Here is an 11,488-nt window from a genome sequence, read left to right on the forward strand (position 1 = left end):
CTCCTACCCACATCCGATTCATTCTCCACAAAGCACCCTGAATTGCCTTTACAAAAACAAACAAACAAACAAAACAAAACAACAGAAAACTCCCCAAATTACATGACTCGCGTTTTTCACTTTTTTGGTGACTTCCCATTGCAGTAGGCTCTGATAATATAGGACTGCTAGCTCTCCACCCACCTGTCTCTTTGCCTTTCCCCCAGGATCTGCCAGGGCTTTTGTGCCTCAGGCTGTTGTGCTCACAGTCCTGCATTTGGCTCCTTAAACCGTCCCTCAGATCTCAGGTCAGATGTCTTTCCCTCTGAGAGACCATCCTGGTGATCCTTCTCCTAGTACCTGGCTCTGTCCCTTCATCACATGTATTTCGATTTGCAGTTAGAGTTCTTTTTGTCCCGATTTGCTGAATGCCTAGCTCAGCACCTCAACCAAATCAGACTCATCGCCCCTTTTATAATATAATAAATGTTTCTTCTTTACTTATCCTTGAATGAAATCTATAGGTAATAAAACCTCTCTATGCACCTAATTTTAAATCAATATAACATCCTAGCAGCAATAGGAAAGAGAAATAAAAGGAAGGTGATTCATCATAAAAAATATTTATTTCAGTATTAAACGCCTAAGTTGTTAGAGTTGAGTTCTCCAGAAATTATAATGAAGTGGTCAGGTGCCTATACCTAGAGGTAGAATTACCATGAATTATAACAGCTACAAATGTTGACTAACAGTTGTGGTTTATTGGTGATTGGGTTATTAAGAGCAATATTGCCGGTGGTGTGCAATTTTCTAAAATGGTAAGCAACTCCTGTAATGTGCTAAACAAAATAAAATACAGCCTATTTTTTCTCCTTCAATTTGCACTGAAATTACCTTCCTAAAAAACTCATTAAAACCGTGCAAAAAAATAAATAAATACTTTTTATGTGTACCAGAGGTAGGTCCTAGACTTGAATAATTCTAAAAGGGTTTCCCATGCTCACCCATGCCAGGCAGTACACTCACCAGTCATGCACACAGGTTATGGTAGTACCCTGGCTCGCCGCACGCCAATAGGGACACCATAGAAATACCATTTCACAACTGAACTGAAGAGTGTACGGGAGGGGGTGGGGAGGAGAAGGAAATATTCTAAAAGTTTCTGAAGTCACCTCTTAGGAATGTATAGCACTTTAAAAAAAATCCTTTTTCCTCCCCCAATTTTCATCCTTCATTCATTTGACCATCAAAAGCATCTCCCACATTTTCCAAACAGTCCGGGTGTACACGGTAGTTCTTCCCTAGTTGGGCGGTACTTGCTTTCTCCTGTCACATTGTAAACTCCGTTGGGGCAGGATCCTGTTTGTTTTTAACTGGAGCATTCACGGTGCTCAGCCCTGAGCTGACCGATACTTGTTAGAATGAATGAATGAATGAATGACTATTCCATCAGCATGAATTTGTGCCAAGAAAGTTAGAAAAGGAGTACACAGCCTGGAAGCATGACCTGACATTTACCTTCTGTCTGCGTGCCTTAGGCCAGCTGACCTCTGTTTTGGTGAAAAAGACTTGTCATTATAGCTCCAGACAGTGTAGAATTTCGGCTCTAAATCCTTTACAGCGAGGGAAGTCATCTCACCACTCACAGAAGAAACTGTACCGGCTCCGAAGTTGTGGTTTGTCTTTTTTTGGAAAGTCAGGCTTGTCTGTTGCTCAGAACACTTGACCAGCTCTCTCATTTATCTTCACATGTGTATGCTATATTTATTCTCCCCTCACAGATGGGGAACTACAGCTTGCCCGAGGGCCATATTTAGCGAAGTCTTGATCCTCTGCCTTGTGGGGTCAGTTTAGATAAAACAGAATCCTAAAGCTTGATTTTTACCCAGTGGGTTAAATCTCCTCCCACATTAAATCTGTTACTAAGGCTGTTCACTAGGGTAAAAAAGTGTTCTTTTGAGCATTTTTAACCACCTAATGTGGTGATCTAGCTCAGCCTTTCCTTTTAGAGAAGAGGAAGTGCTGGTTCATAATGGCACTGTCGGACAAGGGCTGGGCCAGTCTCTGGCGGATTGCACATTTCAACTTTCTTTTTCCTCCAGCTGACATACCCAGGACTTAGGATCATTCAGACAGTCAAAAGGAAGACAGTGAAGGGGAAAAAAGCCAAAGATTTGGTTCACTAACTCCTAAATAATTGGTAAATCAATTGAGCCTGACTTATTATAAATCAAAATATATGAAAAATGACAGTTACTGAAATTTAGAAGCTAAAACTTCAAATTCAAGAATTCTTTTACTGAAATCTATTCAGGCCAGTGATATACACTGAGTGGCCAGATTATTATGACCTCAGAATGCATAATAATCTGGCCACTCAGTGTGTATCCTATATAATAAAAGGCTAATATGCAAATCTTGCCCTCAACCAGAAATTCGACCAGCAGGCAGGCTGGCCAGCCACCCATAACCCCTCCCCATGGCCAGGATGGCCAGACCCCACCCACGCATGAATTCATGCACTGGGCCTCTAGTGTGTGTGTGTGTGTGTGTGTGTGTGTGTGTGTGTATTAGAGGCCCGGTGCACGAATTTTGTGCACGGGAGTGGGGGGTGTCCCTCAACCCAGCTGCACCCTCTCCAATCTGGGACCCCTCAAGGGATGTCTGACTGCCTGTTTAGGCCTGATCCCAGTAGGATTGGGACTAAATGGGCAGTCAGACATCCCTCTCATAATCCAGGATTGTTGGCTCCCAATTGCTCTCCTGCCTGCCTTTCTGATTGCCCCTAACCACTTCTGCCTGCCAGCCTGATCACCCCCTAACCACTGTCCTGCCAGCCTGATTGATGCCTAACTGCTTCCCTAATTACAGCCCGTTTGCCCCTAATTACTCTCCCCTGCAGGCCTGGTCACTCCTAACTGCCCTCCTCTGCAGGCTTGATCACCCACAACTGCCCTCCCTTACAGGCCTGGTCCCTTCCCTACTGGCCATCTTGTGGCGGCAATCTTGTGTCCACATGGAGGTGGCCATCTTTGACTACAGGGGGGCAGCCATCTTGTGTGTTGAAGTGATGGTCAATTTGCATATTACTCTTTTATTAGATAGGATGTACACTGAGTGGCCAGATTATTATGTGTTCAGAGATCATAATAATCTGGCCACTCAGTGTATACATAAATACCATTTCACAACTGAACTGAAGATGAGGGAAAACAAACCAAACAAACAAGCCAAATATTTGAAAAGTTTTTGAAAAACAGTTATCTCTTAGGAATTTATAACACTTTAAAAAATTATTTTTCCTACCCAAATTTTCTTTAATTTGTATTAGTAGAAGGTGGTAGGTAAATTCAATACACTAATCACTGATTATTTAGAACCAAACTTATCAAAATTCTCCCCAAAGGAACCCAACACAGCTTCTGCGAAAAACACAATTATTAAGGGGATGAAAAGTGATATATTCATTTCACAAAGTCAAATGTAAAATGAATTCAAAAGTGAAGGATCACACAAAGGAAATGATGTTTCATGGACCATTAATTCTAAGAATTATTGTAGGCGCTTCCAGTGTTTCAGGAGCCATGCCCGATTCCTATTTTGGGCTTCTCACGAGAAACAGATGGAGATTACTACTGTATGCTTTGGAAGTGACAAAGTTGTTCTTTTATATATCACAAACCACCAGTTGTCATTGTCTTACATTTTCCGTATTTCTTAAAGAAGTTAGGAGCTGTTTCAAACTTTAGAAGTTTGAGCTTGTCAGTTAAAGAATTATTTTCTTGTAGTCCCACATTTTATCTTTCAAGGTTGTTACAAAGGAAAACTCTTGTAGGTTTCGATGAGTGACTATCTCCTAAAGTAACATGCTAGATATGGCACTTTATAGTCTTCAAAATATTTGTCATTGATGTTCTCCCATTTTACAGACAGAAAAACTGACCCTCTAAGAAATACGTGACTAGACCAAGGCCACATTGCTAGTAGGTCATATCTGAGCCAATTTCCTTCATTCTTTAAGGCCACCTCCTCTAAGATGTCTTTTAGCATGCCTTAATTACCTCTCTTGGTATTTACCATACCCACATTTGTCTCAATTACAATGAACTCCCGTAGAATAAGGACTGTTATAAATGTTTATGTGTCTCTCCACCTGTCAAATTCTTCCTCCTCCATGCTGACCTTATGCATGTTTCCACACTAGGACTGGAATTTCTTCTTCTCTTCTAGGAAATGGCTTTGAGGTCTGCAAAATTCTAGTGAGGTGCATGAGCACATAGTGGGTACTATTATTGCTCATTTGAGCTGGTTGCCTTTTTTTAACATACAAATATCTTATGACAGCTTTGCAAATGTATAAATTATAAGGGTGTTATATAAATCAGAATGATCAGAACCTTGTCCCTCTTTCATTTCCCTAATGATTGCACTTCATACTATTCTGGACACATAGTAGGTGCTTATTAAAGTTTTTTTTGGATTAAGCATTTATATAATATGTTTACCTGACCAGTTTCCACTTTTATTTTCTCCATTATTGTATGTGCCTGTCATTTTATATGTATATATCTTGAACTCCCGACTAAACTGTAAGCTCCAGAGAGAAGTTATTCCTTGTAATTATGTCTTCCATGCAGACTCGATATGATCTCAATAAATTTTTGCTAATTAATGTTACGTGACCAGGGTGTGATGGCATACCAGTTAACAGAGCATGGTAGGGGCTGTATTATCTGATGTGAGTGGGTTTACTTAAAATTCATGTTTGGATATGTATTTTAAATAGGCATACACATCTAAAAAATAGGTATTTTAAAGAGAATTCACTAAAGTAGGAGAGAGCACCAGGTCCACATGAGGGGACAAAGGTCGTTTAGAAGTAGGGATGGACATGAGCACTGCTGGCTGCCTATATGGTCACTTGCTGCAGTTGTTCCACTTAAAGGTCTTTTCTTTCCTCTCAGAACACTTTTATTCAGTCCCTTTTTGTCGGAGGAATCTTGTCAGATTGTAAGTGTGTGATATTTTTCCAGGGTTAAGGCTGTCATCATCACAGATCAAAGACTCTTGACAAGAGCTAAGAGCTTAATCACTAAGCTACCAGAAGGCATTTCTAAAAAAAAGTTGATACTTCTGGTACTTAGCCAGTTGGCCAGAAACTAAAGCTTTTACTAATCGCTCTGATAATCCTGCTGATCGAACTCATGATGGTTTTTCATGTTTCTGATGTAAAACACCAGTTATCTTTAATATGGTTTTCTCTACTCCTATGAAAGTTCCAGTTACCATGCCAAAATATCTAAAACTCTATCTTCTTCTAAAGAACTAAAATATAATTGGTTTGTTAATTAAGAAGACCACTAAGGAGTTGGCTTTGGGAAGTTACTGACTTTGATAAGTGGCTATTTAAGATGAAGGGCAGTTGTTCCACGTTTAACTTTCTTTGTGTTGTCAATTTAAACTAGATAGCTGGAAATGAACTGTATTCATCCCCAAATCCAGATTTTCACCGTAAGTTCATTCAAGATACTGCACAGTGGATATAAACAATGTTATATGATGCAGGGTACAGGATGCATGGGAGATAATTTATTTTTTTAATATGCTATTATTAGACTTATAATTACTCAGGCTAGATGGAAGCAGAGGCTCTCATTCTTATAATAACTGCCAATTATTTAGTTGGAGAGTACAGGCCGAGTTCATTTTAGGTAGTTCAGATTTCAGAGGTAACATTTGTCTTTAAGGAGTTCTAAATGCACTTGTCTTTGTCTTGTGTTTTTATAACCCAGATCCTTCACATTTTAATTATTTTAACAAAACCTGCAAATATTTAGAGGTGATTAGTCTGATTTCTTTCCTTTGTGCCCACATGTCTCTCATTGAGGAAAGTCAGGCCTCTCTCTATGGTTATGAAAGCAAACATACAACACTTAATGTTCTGTAGAATATTTGCATTAATATTATTAGGCATATCTAGAGAATTGTTGTGCCTTCATTTTCTTTTTATTCTTTGCAATACCCTTCTAGAGAAAGAGTGCACATTCAATTTCCCAGATGAGGTAAACGTGCTTGAAAAGTAAAATTTCATTTAAAAATCTCATTTGGTTTTCTTAGAGACATATATATTTGGTTACATTTTAAATAGTCTTAAGGCTCTTGAGTCCTCAAGTGACTAATTAGTACAGTAATAATATTCTCTTTTATTAATCTGAAAATGATGCTGTCCTCAAGAGACCGCAGTTTGATTCGTGTGTTCTGATGCCAGTGTAGAAATTTTACTTCTCACTAAAGGAGTTTCTTCTCTGTGGTTGGAGAGAGATGCAAAACCAGGTCTGGAGTGGGACTGCTGGTTTTATGGAAGGATAGAAGAGCCAGTTTCCCACAGGATGCAGAATTTATGTGGAAGCATTGGAGGTTTTTACGTGCCTGGCACTACGCCGAGGGATTGAGTTGCATTCTTTCATTTATTCCTCATAATCCTATGAGATAGTATCCCCATTTCTAATTCTGTGAAAATTGGAGATCTAAATATGGATGAGGAGAGGTTTTGAAGAAGAGTGCTCTATTCCCTGGGCATGCCAAGTTTTCTCCCTGGGATGTAGAGAGTTGCCGGGTGGATGCTGAGATTAAATGCTGTCACTTTCCCCTCCCCCCCTTATTAGAATATGTTTTAAAAAATCTGCTTGAAATAGGCAGCAGAGTACAGAAAATATATTTAATGCGCCTAATCGTACTATCTCACCCTCAAACTGATTTTTAAAGACATATTCTATCGATAGTATCAGTCCTTTGATAGTAATTGGCTGGGGTGCAACATGCTTCATACCCACATTACTTGATTTATTTATTAGTATTTTTTTTTATTGATTTCAGAGAGTAAGAGGGAGAGAGAGATAGAAACATTAATGATGAGAGAGAATCGTTGATCAGCTACCTCCTGAACGCCCCCTGCTGGGGATTGAGCCCATACCCCAGGCACATACCCAGACTGGGAATCAAACCATGACCTCCTGGTTCACAGGTGGATGCTCAACCACAGAGCCACTGCAGCCAGGCTATTTATTAATTTCTTAGTAGCAGAGCACTGCTTTATTAAAACCCAATGAGAAGCCTCCACTTTTAAAAATAAAGGGTGAGGAAGGTTGGGCATGGCTTTTCCCTTCTTGTCCTGTAATAGCCAGCACCTGAGAAATCTTTCAGTGCCCAGGCCTCTGGGTTGTGGAAGCAACACAGAGAAACAGAAGGATTAATTCCAGAGTCAAAACTTTGAGACCTGAATATGCTTGTGTTGAACATTTCACTGAGAAAAATGTTAGAAGAAAGCATGCAAGAGAATTTGTTCCACAAGAGAAATACTGCTGCTGAAACTCCGAGTGCCAGGTGTTCTTAATATTTGTTCCGTTAGCCCCACATTCAGGCAGCAGTTTAGACTTTCATGGCAGTCTAACGCATTCTGGTCTGGAAAGATCTCTAAGACATACCGAAGGGTGCAGGACAGCATGGATTGCACAATCTTTTCTAGTGCAGAAGTTTGCATGTGTATAGTTGTAGGTATATACATGCATAGAAAAAGAACTAGAAAGGTACACATGAGAACATCTCCATTTCAGGAAGGCAATGGAAATTGGAGAGGAAAGGTTTTTGTGTCAATTTCCTCTATATGTTTCTATCTTTAAATTTTCACACAACACACACAATTAAAAAAAATCTATATTAATAGGAAAGCAAAGATTTAAGGTCTCAGAGAAAATGTGTGGTGGGTAAGGCATAGGCTCTGGAGTAAAATTGCCAGGGTTGAAATCCCATCTCTTTTACTTATTGGCTATACACATCCCCACCCAAGTTATTTAACTTCTGTACCTCCATTTTCTCAACTGGAAAACAGAGATAAGGATACTTACATTATCATAGATGTTAGGGAGCTTTAATACGTAATACTTGGGAGAGCATATGGCTCAGTCCCTGACACAGTAAACTTTCACTACATGCTAGTTATTATAAATGTTAACACTTAGACTACATCTAGCTATAATCAATTCTTCGTGCAGGCTTTTCAGTGAAAAATGTTTCCAGTGACAGCTTTAGTAATCGCAATATATTTTCTCCAAGTTTCACTGTAGTTGTCAATGATCTTGTCATATTTTTACTCCACTGGTGTTCAGAACTTCAAAAGGAGAAATAACAAAAACAAATGGGCATTATCTTTTTTTATGTAGCATGCCATGCATTTCAGTTGTGGGATAGTCTTAATGTGTGTCTTTGACCATGTTAATGTAATGGACATATTATGAGTCAATTGAAGAAATGGAAATAATTAGGTTTTTCTTCTTTCCTTAGGAAGACTATGATCGTCTGAGGCCTTTATCGTATCCAATGACTGATGTCTTCCTTATATGCTTCTCTGTGGTGAATCCAGCCTCATTTCAAAATGTGAAAGAGGAATGGGTACCAGAACTTAAGGAATACGCACCAAATGTACCTTTCTTATTAATAGGAACTCAGGTATGTCTGCTTTGATCTTACCTTTTTAAGAAAACGCTATCTGGTCTATCTTGTGGTGCTGCTCTCAGACCAATGGTCCTAAGGTTTAACAAATGCTACGTGTGTTTAAGCTCAGTTGTAAGTGATGAGAAAATCTATTACATTTTTTTTTGAAAATGTAGTGCTGAAAGAAAGCAATTATCTTAGTTGGTTTAAAAAGTTAAGATCCTTTGTTTAATCTTTTACTGGTATGTGGGAATTAAGTGGGGCTCCATGCTTGGATTCATCTTTAAAGATTTGTAATTATATGGGACATTATTGACCTTTCTTCATTAGATTGATCTCCGCGATGACCCCAAAACTTTAGCAAGACTGAATGATATGAAAGAAAAGCCTATATGTGTGGAACAAGGACAGAAACTAGCAAAAGAGGTAATGGAACCCTTACAGAATTTATAAGTACTTGTAAACGCAGCTCAAGTAATACTAGAAGCTGACATTTACTGTTTACTTACTGTATGTGCTGAGCGCTTTCCATGCATTATCTCATTTAATCCTTGCACTGAGTCCAAGGTAGGTCTGAGGAGTTCCCTGTTATAAAGAACAGAAAATGGAGGTGTGGTGATGTCAGGTAACTTGCAAGGTCCCGTAGGTAATAGCGGCAGAGCTGGGCTTCAGTCAAGGCCTGACTCCAGAGCCATAGTCTTATGCCACCAACAGTATTTTCTTACTAAGTCATGTGTAGCTAGAGGCATTATAAAAAGGTGCTGATCTTTAAGCCTTTCTTAATCACTTAAATATCTGTACTGTGCCAGATCAGGCTCTGTCATCAGTTGACACCAGTAGATAGTGGAGTGACATCCGGCAACAGATTAAATCTTCAATTAAAAACAAAAATGATGGCTAGGTTTAAAATAAACGAGTCGAATTTTCTTCCAATCTTTTAATGAAAGATATGAAATAGCAGCATTCTAAAAAAGATCTAACTGTGACACACATAATATCTTTTAACTTGTATTTTTCCTCATCCCAAATCTAGGCTTACTTTTTCCTCTTTTGGGTCCAAACATTATTGGGTTCTATTTTTTTGATGTGACTTTAATAGGACTTTAGTGGAAACAGATTCTAATAAGTTCCCTTAAAAATGTACTCTCAGGAGGCAGAAGAAAGCAAGAAAACTTTGGGAAGGACAATTTTTTCTAAAGCAGAAAATAAATAGCTTCACTAACAAATCACTTTAGAAATTTCATGTATTCATTTTGTAATCTTAGGGAGAGAAGGAATTTCTAAATGAGACAAAGGTAAAAGTCATAAATCAAAATATTGATGATTTAACTACATAAAAATTTAACACATCAAATGCCAGGAATAAAATTAAAAGTCATATAACAAACTTGATACATATGACAGAAAACGGGATTAATATCCTTAGTACACAGGAACCCCTTGCATAGGAATTAATCAGAAAAAGAATTATATGCCCAATAGAAAAGTGAACTAAGAACATCAATGGAAAATTTACCAAAAAATGCAGATTGCCATTGAAGATAGAAAATAGGTTAAAATTCCTTAATAGTCTGCTGAAACTGATTTGGCTCAGTGGATAGAGCATTGGTCTGCGGACTGAAAGGTCCCAGGTTCGATTCCGGTCAAGGGCATGTACCTTGGTTGCGGGCACATCCCCATAAGGGGGTATGCAAGAGGCAGCTGATCAATGATTCTCTCTCATCGATGTTTCTAACTCTCTATCCCTCTCTCTTCCTCTCTGTAAAAAATAAATAAATAAATAAAAAAAATCAATAAATATATTATTAAAAATTACTTAGTAGTCAAATGTAAGTTCGAGTTTCACCTATAAAGTTGGCCAAAAAAAAGAGAGAAATGAATTACAATAACCCCTGCCAGAAATGGACACTCTATTGTACTGTTGATCATTGAGTAAAAGCAGTCTTGATGATATGCAAAAGCCTTAAAGTCATGGACACTCTTGTTCAAGCAATTCCATATGTTGAAATTTATCCTAAGGAAATTATTTGGATGTTCTTAAAGAGATGGCTACAAGTTGCTGCATTGTTTATAAAGGCAAAAAAATAAAAATAAAAATAAACTGCATCTATTAAAATTTTATACTAATATATCCATTGAGATGTTCAAATTTATTATGTAGTTTAAGAAAATAAAAAGTGGTTGCAAAACAATATGATCCCATTTTTAGGCCTCTCAGCAGCATTTGGCACAGTTGGTTCCTTCATGAAATACTTGCACTTGGCTTCCTTGAATGCTCTCTCTTTGTTTTTTCTCCCTGCTTGTCGGCCTCTCCTCTATCCCTTCATCTCCCTGACTCAGAATGATGGAGGGCCCAGGGATCAGTGTTCAACTTCTTAGACATTTTTTTCTTCTATACCCACATTCTCCAGGCTTAGGTGAGCTTCTATCAGTCTTGTGGTTTGAACAATCTTCTCCTGAAGACCCCCAAATTTCTATCTCCAGCCTGAAACTCTTCCCTAAACTCTAGTCATGGTTATCCAGCCATTCACCCAAGTCCATCTTGGTGGCTAAGCATCTCAAAATTAACATGTCCAGAACAATTCCTGATTTTACCCTTTAAGCTTGTCCTCCCAGTTACTCAGTTCAAAATCCTTGAAGTCACAGTTGACCTTGCTGTTCTTACATAATGCTCTACCTCCATAATATATTCAGAATCCAAATTCTCCACCTCTTCTATCAGTCAGGTTTGGGCTCCTCCATATCTGGCCTGATTACTGTGAGTTTCTAACCCACCTTTCCATTTCTCTCTGTGCCCCGTGTTAATCTGTGCTCAACACAATATCCCGAGGAGTCTTAAAATAAAAGCCCCATCAGATCACTGTTCTGCTTGGGCTCCCAGCTCACAGTCAAGGCCAGAGATATCACTGTGGCCCCTGATACCTCTCTGCCTACTCAGGCACGTGAGCTCCTTGCTATTCCCTTCTGTCTCAGGGCTTGGAATTTTGCTGCTCTCTCTCCCTGGAATGTTCTTCCCTCT

The 11,488-nt window shown here is 38.8% G+C and overlaps 1 protein-coding gene across 1 annotated transcript in view; it reads left to right on the forward strand.

Moving 5' to 3' along the window:
* RHOQ (ras homolog family member Q) overlaps window positions 1-11,488 on the forward strand; it is a 33,638-nt gene that overhangs the window by 17,926 nt on the left and 4,224 nt on the right. Inside the window, exons 3-4 of the mRNA XM_036435227.2 lie at window positions 8,320-8,484; window positions 8,800-8,895. Of these exons, the coding sequence (XP_036291120.1) occupies window positions 8,320-8,484; window positions 8,800-8,895 (261 nt within the window). The remainder of the gene's footprint in view (window positions 1-8,319; window positions 8,485-8,799; window positions 8,896-11,488) is intronic.

The sequence above is a fragment of the Pipistrellus kuhlii genome, unplaced genomic scaffold (assembly GCF_014108245.1).
Source record: "Pipistrellus kuhlii isolate mPipKuh1 unplaced genomic scaffold, mPipKuh1.p scaffold_m20_p_13, whole genome shotgun sequence".
NCBI classification, from domain to species: Eukaryota; Metazoa; Chordata; class Mammalia; order Chiroptera; family Vespertilionidae; genus Pipistrellus; species Pipistrellus kuhlii.